Source organism: Galeopterus variegatus, unplaced genomic scaffold (genome assembly GCF_000696425.1).
Source record: "Galeopterus variegatus unplaced genomic scaffold, G_variegatus-3.0.2 Scaffold8, whole genome shotgun sequence".
NCBI lineage: Eukaryota > Metazoa > Chordata > Mammalia > Dermoptera > Cynocephalidae > Galeopterus > Galeopterus variegatus.
In genome coordinates, this window is record NW_007726119.1 from 1,337,233 (window position 1) to 1,355,782 (window position 18,550).

The 18,550-nt window shown below is 37.0% G+C and overlaps 1 protein-coding gene across 4 annotated transcripts in view; it reads left to right on the plus strand.

Annotated features, from left to right (window-relative positions):
* The window catches only part of TPP2 (tripeptidyl peptidase II), a 72,269-nt gene extending 54,576 nt beyond the window's left edge, over window positions 1–17,693 (plus strand). For 2 of the 4 annotated variants that reach the window (XM_008582078.1, XM_008582006.1), the window contains 6 exons: window positions 3,144–3,295; window positions 6,015–6,111; window positions 7,134–7,264; window positions 12,490–12,697; window positions 14,625–14,744; window positions 16,520–17,693. In XM_008582078.1, coding sequence (XP_008580300.1) covers window positions 3,144–3,295; window positions 6,015–6,111; window positions 7,134–7,264; window positions 12,490–12,697; window positions 14,625–14,744; window positions 16,520–16,609 — 798 coding nt within the window. In that variant the 3' untranslated portion in view covers window positions 16,610–17,693. Of the gene's footprint in view, window positions 1–3,143; window positions 3,296–6,014; window positions 6,112–7,133; window positions 7,276–12,489; window positions 12,698–13,510; window positions 13,599–14,624; window positions 14,745–16,519 lie in introns of those variants that run through there. The other 2 variants (XM_008582223.1, XM_008582155.1) reach the window with 2 other exon arrangements.
* Window positions 17,694–18,550: the final 857 nt, after the last annotated feature.

Here is an 18,550-nt window from a genome sequence, read left to right on the forward strand (position 1 = left end):
CCACATACAGACCGGCCGCTCACTGGCTGAGCGAGGGGCGGGAGCAACACCGAGGGTTGCGATCCCGTGGCCGGTCCCGGTCCGGTACGGGCGCGACACTGAGGGTTGCGATACGTTGCCGGGCACGGAAAAAGACAAAAAGGAAAAAAAAAAAAAAAGAAAAAAAGAAATTAAAACTACTAGGTTTATAATTTTTAATAAAAAAATTCCTGTCCTGAAATATTTTATAGGATTATACTAACATTTAGAATTGCTAATTTGACATATTTAATATATAAAATGCTGGTTACAAAACCTTAACTTTTCCCTAAGACAACTTATTATAAACTTTCCTTGTGTCTTTTGTGCTTTTAGTGATAATTTAAGGTTGCTATGATACATGATTTCTTCCTATTTTTTAGTATACTTTTGTTAATCATTAATTATCAGTTAATTTTAATAGATTGCTTATTTTAAATTCAATTCTGTTTTCTCTCTTTTGTACTAAATAATGGCAAACGCCTTACTTCTGGGTTCCAGAGAAGGAACTGCCTCACCACACATAGGCTTTCTGCCTGGAAAGTGTCATACTCTCCCTAACAGGGTGAGGAGCATGAGAAGCTTAGGGAGGATACATTGATGTTAGAATGAACGGGGACTGCCAGGCAAGTGTCGTTCATGTTCTAACACACTGGATGGTAAAGAAGCTCGACTCCAAAGAGAATAGAACTGTATTAACAGAAAGTAAATATTGGAGGCCACTTATACCTTTAATTCTTAGATGTATTCTCACTGCTACACGGGTGACACTGAAGCAGTCTGTTCCATATGAACTCGGTGGTAGATTATCAGCTCAGATTTTGCAAACACCTTACCTTGCCTTTGCCCAGGACAGAGCCCACCCAGGAGAGTGAACCTCAAGATGGGGGGGAAGGTAGTGAAAGAGCTAGCCCACACAATAAACCTGTTTCCTTTTCCCAGTCTCACGCTTCACATAAGGCCCTTTTTTACAGGCTCTGGCTCCCTGACCTCAGAGGGAGATTGGTGCTGGATGGCTATAAATATATTGCTATGGTTATCTTACATCAGAGTGTTTTTCTGTGCTTTAAATGAGTCATATGACAAGAGTAATTATTATTTTATGTTGGAGTATTATTAGAACTACAGCAGCAGTTTCTCGTATTTACTATTATATGATTTTATACCCCCAAAATTGAGTTTGTGAACATTTAAATGGGCATATTTATATATTATATACACCTAAACTTATTTGAGGGGAGATTTGGGCTCACAGTAGTATTTTTGACTCAACCTGTGGAAAGTTTCTTCTGAAATTACTGTGATTAGGGCAGTAAAAGTCTTTTTGGCAACATAATTTGTTCCAATTTTAGAAGCTTTGTTAATTAAAATGAATATAAGGTTTTAATTTAGCAGCGTTTTTAGTATAAACCTGAAGATAGAATTTGAGAAACTAGATAAATAATGATTTAATTAAGGACACACAGTTAGTGCCAAAAACAAATTTAGTAAATATAATGTGATTTTATTTCTCAAGTAATGCATTACTTTTCGTAAGTAAAGACTTACATACTAATAAAATAGATGTAATTATATTCCATTTCTTTCTCTGCTCTCTTCAAAGCAGAACTTCTCAAAAGAACTATAGACTTGTTTCCTTCCCATTTTCTCTTCGTCTCTCCATCATTGGCCTTTACGCCCCACTGTCCACTAACAGCACTCCTGCTGAGGCGATCACAGGCTCTGTGCTGCCAGGCTGTTTGGTTACTGCCCTCCCTGTCGTATGCCACCTCTCAGCCAAGTCACCAGTTGATCACTTCCTCTCTTCACGTGGCTTTTTCTCATGGTTTCCATGACGCCAGACTCTTTGTTTTCTGTCATTCTTACTACCAGAGCACCTAGATAATAGAATGCTTTGGACCAAGTCCTGGACTTAGTCTGTTCTCTTCCCCCATCCCTAGCTGGTTTTGTTTATCCCTGTAGTTTTCAGCACCATCAGCAAGCACTATTGGTTCTGCCCTCCAAGAATAGTTCAAATCAGTTCATTTTCTTCCATTTCTACAGCCTGTTCTTCAGTCCAAGGCAGTGTAGGAGTTCCTAGGTTTGCTTCCTAACTTGCCTCCACTTTGGCCCTCTGTGATCCATTCTCCAAAAAGTATCAAAGGTTATTAAAAACAAACCAAAGTATTTAGTCCACACAAGATCCAGAGTCATTAAATGAAAAGCAAAAATCTTTATGTCATTGCCTTGCATAAAACTCTTCTCTTAGGCTTCTTAGTGCACTTAGAATAAAATCTAATTTTATCTCATTCTGTGAAGCCCTACTTAATATGGCCACTGCCCACTTTCTCAGTACATGCAGCTGTGCCTGCCATATACCAAGTTCAGGTTTTTGCACTTGCTCATCTTCTACCTTCAGACACTAATTCCTGGACTGGATGGGCTTCTTCTCTCTTCAGTTAGGTTATTTAGCTTCATTGAGATCAGGTATTACCTCTTCAGAGTGGTTTTCCATAACCGTTTTGTCTGCATTGCTCCATCCACCTTAACAGTCACTGTCTATCCTGCTTTATTTGTGTCATGTCATATGTCACTATCAGAATTTATTTACTTGTATGCTTATAGTCTAACTTTCCCAGTTGGATTGCATGTTCATAAGGGCAGGAAAGGGCCTTGTCTCCTCTGTTTTTCCCTGGTTAGAGCATTCCCTGGCACAGCGCCGGGCTTAGGAAGTCCTCCTGACTGAATGGAGCAGTAAATGTCTCCTTGAATTTGCTTAGAAAAGAGGGTCTTTTTTCTTTTGAGTCTTATCTATTCCCTCCTCTTCTCAGATTTAAAATGTGGAGGACAGTGCACTTCTGTCATCAGTCTGTCAAGTAAAGCTGAGAATACCAAATATACTCAAATGGGGGAAAGTTTGTTCTTATCTCCTTTATTTTGAGAGAGGTTTTAGAAGCATCAGTACTATAAAGTGTGGGAGAAAATTACCGTGGTCACAGATTGGAATTTTCGATGTGTTGCATCTGGAATACAATGTAGTGCAACTCAAGTGTATCCCATGTTATGTGACATTTAGCTATTGAAGATGATTTTAAAGTATATGAAATTAAGCCTATTAATCTAAGAATCTCTCTTCACATTCATAGGATGTAATACCTGTTCATTACTACCTAATAACTCCACCAACAAAGAGTAAAAATGGCAGCAAAGATAAGGAAAAAGATTCAGAAAAAGAGAAAGACTTAAAAGAAGAGTTTACTGAAGCATTGCGAGATCTTAAAATTCAATGGATGACAAAGTAGGTTTTTAAATGGACTTTACTCCTCTAAGTATTTAGTTTTATTTTCCCTACTATAACAATAGTATGTGTGTACGCATAGGCCGTATTCAAAAAAGTTAACCTCAGATGGTAGGATTACAGTTGCTTTTAGATTTTCTTTATATTTGTTGATTTTATAATTACCTCTTTTGATGAGAAAATTTTTTAATTTCTATTTTAATCATTTATTCTAATTTTCTTTTGGAAAAGTATTTTATTGGAAGGTTTAAAAAGAAATAAAAATCACTTTTGCCCACCTTCCAAAGATAATTATTGTCGTATTATTATTTTTCTCTGTATTTGTACAGTAGCAGTGTGAATGAAATTGTGTCCCAGTTTTCCAGTTACTTTTTGATTATGAGAATTTCCTGTGTCATTTAATAGTCCTTTAAAATACTATTTTCAATGACTATATAGTATGTGGTCCTATGGATGCAGTATAATGTTTAAACATTTTATATGTATATTAAAGATGTTTTTAAAAAAAATTTCTATCAGATAGCATCTTAGAAGAATAATTATTCAATCAAATATTAATTTTTAAAAGTCGATCTTGGTGTGTTTTGCCAAATTGCTTTCTAGAGCAAACATAATAATTTATTCTCTATCTAGCAGTGTGTGTATGCTACTAAAGGATGCAAAAAAGGGGGGGGGGGGTCATTATTGCTATCCTAAATTTCATTTCTTTGGTTATTACTAAAATTGAGCTGTTTTAATGTTACCATTCATTCTGTCGGTTGAACATATTCTTTGCCCATTTTCTGCTGAGACATTAGATTTTTCTTTTCAGTTTAAACTTTTTAATATAAAAGATATTAACACTTTTCTGTACTTTTCAGATTTTCCCCAGTTTATTCTTTGACTTTTAACTTTTTACATAGTAGAAATTTATTGTATGTAGCCTAATTGGTTGCTTTTTCCATTTGTTTTCCATTATTTCTGTTACTACTGATTTTCTGTGGGAGTTCTCTTTAACTGACTATGTGTAATCCTTGCAATAATGAGGTTTTAGGGGGAACAGAGATCATCATAATGAATAAATAATTCCCAAGGATTGAACCGTTACAATGTCAGTCACATTTAAATAAACCTTCACACTTAAAACTAGGTTGTTTTTCCACCAGAAGTCAGAGTCTTCGGGTCTGTCTCTGGCTGATTGTAGAATGTTATAAACAGTTGACAATACAGCGGGAATTCTTCAAAAGTGAACTGCCGAGGTTGACTTCCAGCGTGATGGCCTGACCCATGATGCTGCTCACCAACCAGTAAAACTAGTGAAAATTATTTTTTTAAAAAAACAACCTTTTAAAGCCTCTGGAAATGGTCTTAAGGACCATATAGCATATGAAGAAACATCTATTCGAAAATATTTTCAAAAATTTGGTAAGAAAAACAGAGTCTGTGGTACTTGAACCAAGACCACTGCCCCCAGTCCAGTGAGGCAGAAACTCGACTTCAAACATTGCCACCACAGACACAGAGGCTCCCTCTCTTTCTTGGCTCCCAGTTGGAGAGAAAGCTTCCTTTCCCTTGGGAGGAACAGGAATTCATTTCTCATCCCACCCAGCTACCTACTGTTGAGGCTGAGTTTCAGTTCAGTTAAGAGGTGGGGACTCCCTTCTTCTGCCCAGTCCCCACCTGTGAAGTACTGTTGAGGACACCAGGGCCCCATTGCTTGGAAGGCTGTGGTTCCATGCCAGGCGAGGTTCCCCCTTTCCATTGGGTCAGAGTGTCACTCAGAGAAAAGTTTGTAATTCTCTCACCCCAACACTTCAGATCTCAGGCTTAGAGATTTTGCTGGTGGGGCAGAAGGAGATTGTAAAACTGATAGCTTCTTATAGATCTTAAACATTTCTTTTTTTTTTTTTTTTTTTTTTTTTTTTTTTTTTTTTTTTTTTTTTTTTTTTTTGCTTTGTGGGAAAGAGTTGAGTTTTATGTTTTACGTGGCCCAGAAGTTTTTTCCTTTTATGAGATCATGGACAACCACTTTGAGTATCTCAGAAAAACTGTGGACGTTCTCTTAGAAAATTGCCCATATATATCATTGTGTGAACGTTTGGGATTATGTGGACCTCCTTTTTTTGAATCCTGTTTTGTCAGGATCCTATCTTTTTTTTTTTTTTGTTTTTTTGTCTTTTTTTTCCGTGTCCGGCAACGGATTGCAACCCTCAGTGTTGCCCCCGTACCGGACCAGGGACCGGCAACGGGATTGCAAACCTCGGTGTTGCTCCCACGCCTCGCTCAGCCAGTGAGCGGGAGCCGGTCTGTATGTGGGATCCGAACCCTCGGGCGGCAGCACTGCCGCGCCTCCCAAGCGGCGCACTATCCAGTGCGCCACTGGGCCGGCCCTAGATCTTAAACATTTCTAAATCATTTAATCTTGCTTGCTGTTTGTGATCATATTTGTCCTCATTTTAATAAATCTAGTTATAGCTCGTATGTAAGAAATCTGTGCTTATTTTTATCTGAACATCTTACTGAATTCTTAATTGAAATAATTTTCAGTTTGATTTTCTTGGTTTTCTAGGTAAGGATTTGTACTACCTACAAATAATGATAATCTTTGTTAATGACTGTACTTGCATTTCAAATTGTTGCCCTATTTTATTGAAACTTCCAAACAATGTAAAATAATAGAGGAGACAGAAATTTTCTTTTTAAAAGAAAATAGTGAAGGTTTCTCTTTTTTTTTACATAGGCTGGATTCTAGTGACATCTATAATGAATTGAAAGAAACATATCCTAACTATCTTCCTCTGTACGTTGCACGACTTCATCAGTTGGATGCTGAAAAGGTTGGATGTGTTCATTTTTAATATATCTTATTTTGCTTGTAATATTAGATAAGCTTCATATTGCGAATAAAAATGTACTGTTATCTTTGTTTTCTGTTCTTGCCGATTGAAAACATGTTTTCTCAAACTGAATGGTCTATTAAGCTATTTTCATCAAGGTAATTAGAGAACCTGGTCACTACTAGAGTTTAGTTTGGGGTTCTTGCTCATGCTTAGTCAGTGAGAGCAGTAGTAGAGAAGATGCCGTAAGGATTACTTCTGTGACCTTAACCTAAAGGGCAAGGAGCAGGAGGCAGTGGTCCTGGCTGGTTGGAAATCTAAACATCTCCAGTAAAAGAAGAATTCCTACTTTGCATTAACTTTGCTAATGATGCTGATTTGCAAAAATTAGCCATCGTTCCAGACTGTCTTAACATGAACCAGCTCTCATTAGTAATCATGGCGGTAGGTAAGTGCTCGCCATAATCAGTTAAAAATTATTAAGGGTGTACAGTGAGCTACAGGGTGTTTAAAGAAGACCTCTTAAGAGACTTTAACAAGAGAGAAGCAAATTGCTGGAACATTGTGGTATTCATAGTTAGACTCTGTTGATTATAACCTTGCTCACTCTCATCTTTGTGTTTTTAATGATGGATTAGAAAGAATGTTTCATTAGCTAGTGCTGTTTTTTATACATCTGATTTTATGTGTTGTGGGACTAATAATAATAATATAGCCGGTTACATCATAAATGCAGAAAAGGAGATACCTTTGTAAAAACAAAACAAAGAAAAACCCCACATTTTTATGAACTTCATATTTAGCTTACTCTCACCTTGGAACCTCAGCAGGGCCTAAGCTCGAGTTTTCTAGTGGTGCTGGCAATTACAAATCACATCAGAGGTCACATGGAGCCCCTAGGCTGCAAGGAGATTGCAGAGGCCTCCGACACTGCGGTTGCACCTCTCAGAGTCAAGACAACAGAAGTTAAAATGCTTTAGTGTACTGGCTGATACACCCATTTTTTCTTTTTTCCTCTCCAGGAACGAATGAAAAGACTTAATGAAATTGTTGACGCTGCCAATGCTGTTATTTCTCATATAGATCAAACAGCCCTAGCAGTTTATATTGCAATGAAGACTGACCCCAGGCCTGATGCAGCTACTATAAAAAAGTACCTAACCAGTAAATAATCTTTCTTGCATCTCATTTCTTAGTTACTTATTTAAAAAGTAGGGACTAATGTTATTGCGAATGTTCTTTCTGATGTTTGTTATATCTTTATAATCAGAATTAACAGTATTTGGATACTATCTCCTTAAAAATTTTATAATAGTTTTCTCCAATTCTTTTAAGACTAAGCCCAAGAAAAGTAGTCTGTTTTCTCTCTACCAGTAGGTGCCGTCAAGCTGGAGGGGTTTGAACAGCTGTGATAAGCAGCTCCCACCTGGGGATTTGTGTGAACTGGATGTGTGGAGAAAACAGAAGAATAAGACTATAAAATTAATTTTTAAATTATTTATTTGACCAATAGCATGAAAAACCTCAAATTTGGTTTGTAATGCCTGGTAAAAAAAAATATGATCAAAAATAAAATTAGGTTAAGACTATTATCTGGCAACTTTAGTCTCATGGTGGCAAGAAGGGAAGGGAAGAATTTATAGTTTAGCCTTTATGAAACCTAATGCTCTGTGGACACAGAGATGCTTAACTGGGTTTATAGGTGATTGTCGTGGTTCCTTCCATGTAAGAGTATGGTTTCCAAGTGTTGGTGTAACAGTCCAACAACTCTGAACCAAGTGCCATTCAGCCACTTTCACCCTGCTGTGAACTCTGCACTCTTACCATCACTTCATGGTAGCTCTCCCAATGTTAGTGTTTCCTCTATCACTTTGGTTTATTTTTGACCTAAGTGGTCGTTAACTTACAATGGTAGCAATATCCACATTCCTTTATAGTTATTATAACTAATAAACCCAAACTGTTCAGGCTGCCTGAAAGTATTATGATTTTCCTTAAAAATTCCATCTGCTTCAGTCAATATTTTTTTCTACATTAAATACTTGGATCTAAACTTGCTAGAACTCTCAATGTTACGTTGTTTGTGTTGATATTATAAGATCTTATGAATCCTACAAGCAGTAATTTTCATGTGGAATAAAATTCATTTTAAATTAATTGGTTGACCGTTGTTGGTACCTTTCACAGTTTTCTAAGGAGTAATCTTAAAACATTGCCATTTTGTTGCCATAATAGAAAGTATAAACACTGCTTATCAAGTGCCGATTATGTACAAGGGACTATATGGGACATTGCAAATGCATTATCTCATTTAAATTTAATCTTCCGGGCCGGCCCGGTGGCGCACTGCGCTAGTGCGCCGCTTGGGAAGCGCGGTTGCGCTCCAGCCGAGGGTTCGGATCCCACATACGGACCGGTTCCCGCTCACTGGCTGAGCGAGGCGCGGGGGCAACACCGAGGGTTGCGATCCCGTTGCCGGTCCCGGTCCGGTACGGGCGCGACACTGAGGGTTGCGATCCGTTGCCGGACACAGAAAAAGACAAAAAAAATAAAAAATAAAAAAAATAAATAAATAAATTTAATCTTCCAAAGAACATATGAAATAAGGACATTTTTTCCTCCCTTTGGTAGAAGAGGAAACCAAAGCCGACAGGTTAAATGACTTGGTTAAGTTGCCAGCACTAGGAAGTAAGAAAGCCAGTCTTCAAACCAAGATGTGTCTACAAACCCCGTGTCCTTTTATTTCTCCCTCTAGTCCTACCCCCTTCTTGAGAAGATCAGTGTGACTCATTTTTATCTCACAGGAAAAACCGGGAGCATTAGCTCCTACCTGCACCCGTCCTCACTGCTTTCCTTTCTGTCACAGAGGGTGAGGAGACTCCCCTGCTCCGACACTTTTTGTCTAGACACTGAATCCTCTCCCCTCCTTTTCCTTCATGACTGCACCAGTGACAAGACCATTGCCCTTGTTTTCAGGCATCTCCACCTCAGCCTACAGCCAGACTCTGTCATGTCCTGTCTCCCACTTGGCCCCTGCTTTACTGCAAGAGCAGTCCACACTGCAGTTCTACTTCCTTAAAACCAGTCGGTGTCCTATTTCAGGAGGAGTCTGGCCTTGATCATGTGAAAACTGTCTTCCCCAAGATCACCAGTGACAGCCAGTTGCCAAAAACAGTGGCCCATTTTGAATGTTCTTTGACCCCACTGCAGAACCTGACATTAACTGTCCCCTGTGCTTTCTAGCATTTGTTACTACTTATGATTTGTGAAAATAATATAATTTTCTCAAATTCAGGTGTCTATGAAATACCACATGTGTGGCTCATTTTCAAATTTCAATAAATAATAAGGTGCATTTCTGTCTCCTGATACTTTGGTCTATGTTTTCTAAATGTTACCATCCACAGAGGAAACTCAATTCCAGGTTAAAATGAGTCAGAAATACAGTATTAGTTGTTTTTTCTTATTCTCTTTTCTCACTGTTTTTATCTCAGTGTTTTTGTTTTTTTTTTCCAATTTCTACTTGCTATCAAAAATAATTTTTAAAATAGGGTACTAACTGTTAAGTAATATAGCTGTAGAGACTTTGAAATAAACTGGGATAAAATTAGAGAGAAGCCATAAAACATTGTAAAAATGCTGAGTAAAGCTAGTTTATGTTTTTGGCAACATTGTGTCTGCTTGTCCATCCTAGTAATTAAAGTGTTTTTCCCTAGGCCTCTGCTTTGGCCAGACTGAAATAGACTCTGACCAAATTGTGTTTGAACAGAGGACTATATGCAGACTTGAAATACATTGATTTCAAGGCGAGATGCTATCAAGGAATACTTAGTATGTCATATAGGTATTATCTATTGGCAAGTAGCAGCAGCCTTAAGCATTGATTTCTCATTTTTATACAAAATTGCTTTCACTTAAATCACTTGTGTCAAAAATTGACAAAAAGAGCCATTCCATACTCTTAAAGATGGTATTAAATTTTTGTAGGCGATCCGATATTACACTTTAGTTAAATTTAAATTGTATTTTACTTATTTAAGTATTAAAGTATCTGATTCAAGTTAAGTTGCTCCCTAAAATGTAGCTGTCATCACCTTGATGAGTACCTAACTAGATTTGATTCAAAATATGTTGATTGAGTAAATACTATATGGAAGGCATCACTGAGTGACTTAAAAAATGAATAAGACACTCTCTAAGAAAATTTACAGTCTACTACAGAAGATGAAATTGCCAGATAAGATATGATCAAGAGATATGAAATATAAGTATTTTAAATTGTAAAAGTCTATAGGAAGGAAAGCTGACTTTCTGTGAGCGGGGAAAGCCTAATGGATTAATAAGGTATTGAAATGAGGAGGTCAGTACTAAGTTACTAGAGGGTAGGAAAGGAACATTCTAGATGTGTGGAGCTTAGATTATTGGGTCAGAGGATGCTAAAATAGAAGGGGATCTTACAGATAATTTAATACAAGTCTGCACGTACAGAACACCTGTGCCATCCCAGCTTGTCTTTTCTGTTCTGCATCCTTCCAGCCATTCTCCTGGACAGCTAGTGCCCATCAGTCAGTGTGGGTAAGAGTGATGAAACCTACCTTGTCAGTCCCATTCCATGGCCCCCATTCTCTTTCACTAAATAGGGATAATAGTTGTGCCTGACTCCTAGGGTTGTTGTAAAGCAAAAGTGAAGTACTACTAAGAAGACATTTAGGACGGTGCTTGGCATCTGAAAGGTGGGGGTAAGGAGGGCGGCTCAATAAATGAGAAGCTGTTAGATGCCTTACAACTTTTAACTCCCAAAAAGCTACTTGTAAATTATTTTGTTTAAGCCCAAAGCAACCAGGCAGTCCTCAGACACATTTCCATGAAAAGGGAGTGAAAGTTGGTTTTTTAAAGCTCTGCAACTCTTTGCTGATAAACTCTTAGTCACCTTTTAGGCGTAGTTGAATCTACATTGCAAATGTAGTAAGGTTGATAACTGTCCTCTTAGATGAATTCTGAAATGGGAAAGGATTTTTCAGCAGCTATAGTATTTACATTGCTTCCCTGCTCACTTTCAAAGTACGGAATCAAATGGACTTTGAACCTCTGAGAATGTCCCAGTCTAGTTTAAACGTTTTAGCAGCAGCATTTTCCATGTTGCTTTGCCTTCGTGTTCCCTACTATGTGGTCTCTTAAAGGAACAAGACTCATAGCAGTGCAGGGTTAGTTGATGAGCCCTTGAGCCCCCGAGTTGTTGGATTGGTAATTGTCTTTCTACTAATCCTTGTTGATTTTAGAGTCTCAGCAGATTTCTCATGTTGGCACCTTTTACTCTGGGTCCTTCAGGATCACTCTTACTGTTAGGTCATTCCATATCCAAGTGCCTCATTGTCATTTTCTCAGCACTTTCAGTCCTCATTGTTTCACACACATCTGACATGGGCTGGACAGAATGCCTTAAAAAAGCAAGGATTCTAGAGACAAATACTTTTTCCTGGAGTATAGGTTATTATTAATTATCTATTCTGTGCCGATTATCAAGTACCGATTATATACAAGGGAGTATATGGGACATTGCAAATGCATTGTCTCATTTAAATTTAATCTTCCAAAGAACATGTGAAATAAGGACATTTTTTCTTCCCTTTCGTAGAAGAGGAAACCAAAGCCGAGAGGTTAAATGACTTGGTTAAGTTGCCAGCGCTAGGAAGTAAGAAAGCCAGTCTTCAAACCAAGAACATTGTCCTAAGCACTTGGAATGCGTTGGAAGAAAACAAAAATGCCTGCCTCGTAGCAAGACCTTTTACCCTAGTGATTAAGAGCACAGATTCCAGAACCAGACTACTAAGCTTCTGGGATCTACCACTTCCTAACTGGAGGACCTTGAACAAATTGCTCAATCTCTATGAGTCTCAGTTTCTTTCTTTGCAAAACGGGCGTAATTAATAGTACCTACCTTACAGAGTTGTTTATAATAAAAGTCATGACCAGAAGAACCTCCGTGTGTGTGTGTACATACACATTGACAAATACGTAATAATTGCTATTTGTAGGAAATCTAAAGATGTAAAAGGTATTGGCCTGATTAAGAGTTACGTAGCTGACAGAATTTAGAACTGTTTAATCTTTCAACTCTGTTGCTTACGGCATTCTGTTTCAACCAAGTACAGCTACCCTAACTTGTTTAATCTATGTGTGTAAAATAGTGGCTTATTTGGTGTTAAGAATAATAAGGAATCTTATTTGATGTATAATACAGATGTACGTACATGAACATACAGTGTCTCTGCATTGTAAATCTTAGGCAAACGAATGCATGAATTTTAATTTCAGATAAGACTGTATCTTTAAAGAAATTTTACTGATATGTGAAATATTTTTTGATTTGCTGTGCAGTGATATGGACAAACAAAAATCCACCCTCGTCGATGCCCTTTGTAGAAAAGGCTGTGCGCTGGCAGACCACCTTCTTCATGCACAAGCTCAAGATGGGGCGATTTCAGACGATGCAGAAACAAAGGAGGAGGAGGGTGAAAGTGTTTTGGATTCCCTGTCAGAAACATTTTGGGAAACTACAAAATGGACTGATCTTTTTGACAATAAGGTAACCTTTCTGCTTCTTGATTTAGCACAGTTTTTTCTTGATGGTTACTTCACAAACCTCTCGTGTGCCCCCTTTCCCCGCCAGAAGTGGGAAAAAAAGAATGGAAAGCGGCTGAGCCCAGTTCTGAAGAAGACGTTATGTTTAGCCTGATACCTCATGTTTGTCTTACTTTTTAAAAAAACATTTTACCATTATATTAATCTGTCTGCAAAGTGGTTGTTTAACCACAATAATTTTGAAAACAGCTTGAGAATGTATGTAGTAACATTTTAGTTAAACCAGTTTTGTATGAAACTAAAGAAAGTCTTCTAGAAATTGTCTTCAGGCCTCCCCACGTCTATTTATGTGCTAACTTGTAGGGGGTGTGAGATGGAGGGGGAGAGTATACTGATTAGTTTACATGTTATTTATTTTCCTCAAAACTCTTTAATTTCAGAATAATTATCATCTTGGTTTGTAGCTAATCAGTTTTAATGTCCAGTTTGGAAAAAGCAACATTAATGACCTTTTTTCAATTTTGATTATAAAGACCTTTTAAATACCATTTAACTCTCTATTACAATTCCTACAATAGACTATGTAACTACAAGTTTTTATCAATTTCCCTTCCCTGTAGAGATAAAGGATAATAAAGTAAATGAAATCAGTAGAATTCTCCTCACCCAGCACAGACCATGGTTTTGTTTTAGCAGACAGATGTTTGTTCTCAGGATTAACTGTGGTAATTTGCAGCAAAGAACCCTGGAGTAGGAAAAAATTCTTCCTGTGTGCTTCAGATTGCCCACCACAGTACTGCAGTGTGTTTGTTTGTAGGAGGAGTGTGTTTGCAGTTGTATTCAGGAAGCTGAAGGAGACAGTCCTGTACCAAAGGTTAAGAATTTGGATCTGAAATTAGCCCTTAGAGTTTGACTCCCACCTCTGTCACTTTTATCTACAAGTGACCTTACACAAGTTGCTACATCTTGATGCTTCTGTTGACTGAGGATAGTGACACCACCTACCATGAGTGAGCATTAAGTAGATGGAAGGCCTCCAACAATATTTGCTGTTATTATTAACAAACAGTTACCAAAGGTCTGTCATGTGCCAAACACTACTTTCAGAGATCCATAAATACTTGATGAACATCATAATAAAATTGTTATAGATAATTCTGTTTTTGCAATAGCACTGCTGTATTAGGGCCTATACATTATATTACATGTCTGTTTACTATGTTTATGGCAACAGTTGTTGAATGCTTTGCTTGGCTCTAAAATACAGGTCAATGTGACAGGACTCCTTTCTTTGAGAACATTCTCCACATTCCAAAGTGGAGACCAGGGGCTGGCCAGTTAGCTCAGTTGGTTAAAATGTGCTGTTATTAACACCAGGGTCAAGGGTTCAGATCCCCTACTGGCCACCAACAAAAAAATAAATAAAAATGTGTCTCCTCTGGACCCTCTCAAATGGTAGTTAGCCCTTTCTGAGTGACACCTGCATTATGACCATTGCCATATACAGCAGGACAGCAGCTGCTTCTTAGTAAAAAATTTTAAAAATAAAAAATAAAGTGGAAACCAAAAATATAAATAAATGATTGTAAATATATTTGACAGATGCAATAGTTAAAGGTATCTTTTTGTAATTACTTATGTTAGCTCTTGTTCTTTTGCATGATGAAGTATTTTTAAATGGATTCCATCAGCTAGTGATTTCTCATAATATTAGTTTTCTTCCCCAAAATAAATTGTCTGTTTGTTGGAATACCTGGCTCTTTTGAAGATAATAATTGTTTTTTTAAAAAACTTTTTAAAATTTTACTTGATGTAACATATTTATTTTGGAGCTACACTTTTGTTAAAGCCTCATTAATTATTTTATTAGTAAAGCTATGTGCCTGAAAATGTTATTTCATAGATAAGCTTTATCTTGTTTTATATTCTAGGTTTTGACATTTGCATACAAGCATGCATTAGTAAATAAAATGTATGGGAGAGGCCTTAAATTTGCAACTAAACTTGTGGAAGAAAAACCAACAAAAGATAACTGGAAAAATTGTATTCAAGTAAGTGATGTTTTAATTGTCACTGTTAAGTTTCACTTCAATATTGCATAGTGACAAGATAACTAAAAACACTTATGTAGTGACATAACAGTACTGATTTTATCATGACCAATTATTACTTTAATTAATGTGATCTATAAAATAAGCATATGTGAGACAGTCAATAAGGTATTTAAATTTTTAAAACATTTTTCACTCCTATTCAAAAAATCTAACTTAGCCTCAAATGTTTTCAGCAAGGGCAAAATGCACTATGAATTTTGTATAATTGGAAGGCACAGTTTTTCTTTGGGGGGAAACAAATAATTCCTTTTAAATATGTGTTGTCTCAGTTCTAAAATGGTTGAACTTTTAGAGTTTCTATTTGATTTTACTCTATTTGAAATGATTAGCCATTTTTGTTAATTGCAATAAATTATAATTAATTAATTATTTTCTGTACAAGTTTATTGTCAAGTACAAAAACCTAGAGTTCTACAGAAATTATTTTAGTCTTACTTTGTCTTGTACATGCATAATTGGTTTATGCCTACAAGATATTTGAAGATAGGGAAACTTTGGAAGTGCCAAATGTACCTCAAGTTCAGGTCTAGTGTACTTAATTATGCTATATATTTAAGGTATGCTTTGTATGTAAGACTAATCAGTAGGTTTCTCTGAAAATTTTTGACAATTACACTAAGCTATAGGTGATCTTTACTCACAGAACTTTTTCACCAGTCTAAATTGTAAGACAAATTAGTTCCTTCAGATGTTTTGACTAGGTTAAGAGGACTCTTTCTAGAGCTGATTGTTAATATGTCTAGTGTCGTCTCATCATGTAGAATATAGTCTGTGAGCACTTAGGATTGTAAAACCAGTGATCCCCCTAGACTTTCACATCAGGGTGTGTTTTATAACTTGTGTACCCTCCACTCTGCCCACCTGCTGTCTGTTCTCCACACAGTAGCTGGAAAAGATGTCTTTTGACACGTGTTGGTGAATTTCCGTTACGTTTAGACTAAAATCCACGCTCCTCCCTGTGGCCCAGGGGTTCCTGCGTGCCTCTGCAGCCGTATTTATATCACACTTACCCTTATTCACTCTGCTTCTGCCACCCCAGCCTCCTTCTGTTCAGCTAAAACAGCATGCCCTTCCCCACCAAAGGACCTTGACACTAACTGCTCCAGCTGCGTGGAAAGCTCTTTCCTAGATTTCCAGAGCACATTTCCTCTCGTCATTCAAATTTCAACTTAATTTCACTTCCTCAGAGACCCTTCTCAACCATCTCACTTCCCACTTACTCTGTATTATTTCAAGTTTTTTTTTTTTACTATATAAATGATAAATTATTATTGTTTGTTCATTCATTCATTTATTACTATTTGTTTTTCTTTAAGTTTCATGAAGTTGGGAAGTGAGTTTGTTCAGTGCTGGGTTTTTTTGATGCCTAGAACAGTATTTGCTTTCATAGTAGGCACTCAGAAAAAATGAGTGAAAGGAAGTTGGGTTGGTAGGAAGGAAGGGAACAGTAAGTTAAACTGGAAGGAATACAGAATAGTTAGCAGCACAGAGGGAATAAAGGAAAGTAGGTAGGAATAATAACCAGTAGGGTAAGTTGGTTGGTAGGAAGGCTGGTTGACTTGTTGATAGTAATAAAGGTTGATAGGAAGGAAGGTTCTGTGTGCTACTGCTTTATTATTATTTAAATATCTGATACAGAATTTACCCTAAGTATCGAGCTTAAAAATCTGTCATTGCCTTTAATAATAATAAGTTATTGTGTTTTGTTGTAGCTGATGAAGTTACTTGGATGGACCCATTGTGCATCTTTTACTGAAAACTGGCTCCCCATCATGTATCCTCCTGATTATTGTGTATTCTAATATAGGAACCAAGATTTAAATTTTAAAAAGAAAGTTTTATAGTGAACAGATATAAAAACAAAATTGTGGCATTTTTAGTCTAATGCATGTTTTCATCCACTATCAAATACTGATTATTAAAATGATGCATATTTATCAGAGAATTTACTGGCGTGTGGCTTAATACATGTAAGTCTAGACCTCTGACATCATGGTGTTTTCCTAATGCCGCACATTGCTGGCAGGGCACGCCCTGTCTGCCAGTGCCCAGGATTTTGAGTTGGGTTGCAGCTTATGACACATGCGTAAGAGGTTTCGAACAGTAACTTTTAACTGCAAACCTGTACAATTCTATTTTTTATTTTATAAATGAACAGGGTTATAACATGCTCAACTTTAATTTTTTCAATTGTATGAAGGCCTTAAAGAAGCTACATTAAGTGTAGCTAAAATTATTTATTGGACTAAAAATTAAGAACCTCATTTCCAGATTTTTTTTTTGGCAAACGTTTACGTTCAATTAAGGGGGAAAATAAAACCAGCACAAATGCATGGCAATTGCTGGAGCGTAATTGCTTCAGTAAATCTTCATCTTGGGGTTATTACAGGCAAGTCATTTTAACATCTTCTTGAAGTGCAGAGCACCAGAATAAGCTAATAATACATGTATAAGTGCCAGACAGCTAAATCTTTATCAGGTATTGCAAAGATACACATATGGTCTGTTTGTTAAAGTCTAAATAATGTAAAACACGTGAATAAATGTGCGAAACCAAGATCACACTACACCATATGCACTCTGATACCTTAAATTTTTTTTATAAATAAAAGTGAATATTGAAGCTTCTTAAAGTTGGTCTTAATTTTTCATAAATAAAATTTGGGGTTAGAACAGAGATAATATATTAAATCTATAGACAAAAAATTGAACATGAGGTAATTTATTTTGTGTTTCTTATAGGCTCGCAATTATTTGAGTATTTTTCCAGCTCTTACTATGTGGTTAACTTTTGTGTATGTTTAACTTTTATTATTTTTATTTTTCTCACTACTATACCTGCTTCTCTCATCCTTTCTCTATGAAATAAACAGACACAAGAAGACAGTATTAAAAAGTTTGTAGTTACTTATCTAATGGCAAAGTGTGTATGTGTGTGTGTCTATGATTTTTTTTTTATCTTATTTCCTTAGAATTTACTGCTGCAAAGACCTATCAGTAATCTTGTGTAATCATTCATAACTGGCTTTTTTTATTTTATCTGATGAAAACATTAGAGCCTTTATGAGAAAGTGCAAATATACACATAAACGTTTTGCACACAGTTTCTTTTTTTTTTTTTGTCTTTTTTCGTGTCCGGCAACAGATCGCAACCCTCAGTGTCGCGCCCATACCGGACCGGGACTGGCTACGGGATCGCAATCCTCGGTGTTGCGCCCGCACCTCGTTCAGCCAGTGAAAGGCTGGTCTGTATGTGGGATCCGAACCCTCGGTGGGAGCGCCGCCACACTCCCAAGCGGCGCACTGTAGCAGTGCGCCACCGGGCCGGCCCTGCACACAGTTTCTAAGGCATCTAGAGTCTAAAGTTCATCTGTGAACAGCAACTTGCACGTTCTCTCACACACATGTACTTTCACCTGTACACATACAGGTCCCCATACATATATATGTAAAGTTCAGTAAGGGAATTGAGATGCTCAGAAAGGGTAGGGTGACTCCTCACATTCATGCTGCAAGTTGACTGATTATTAATTGTAGAACTTGCTTTACAACCCAGGTTTTGTTATTCTAGTTAAGTACTACTTAACTAGATAAAATAAAGCTTTGTTGGAACATAAAGCTTTATTTTAAATAAAGCTTTGTAAATAAAGCTTTGTTGGAACATAACCATGCCCATTTATTTATGAATCCTATAACTGGAGAGCACGTATACAAAGCTTCGGTGTCAGCTGTCACTTTCTGTC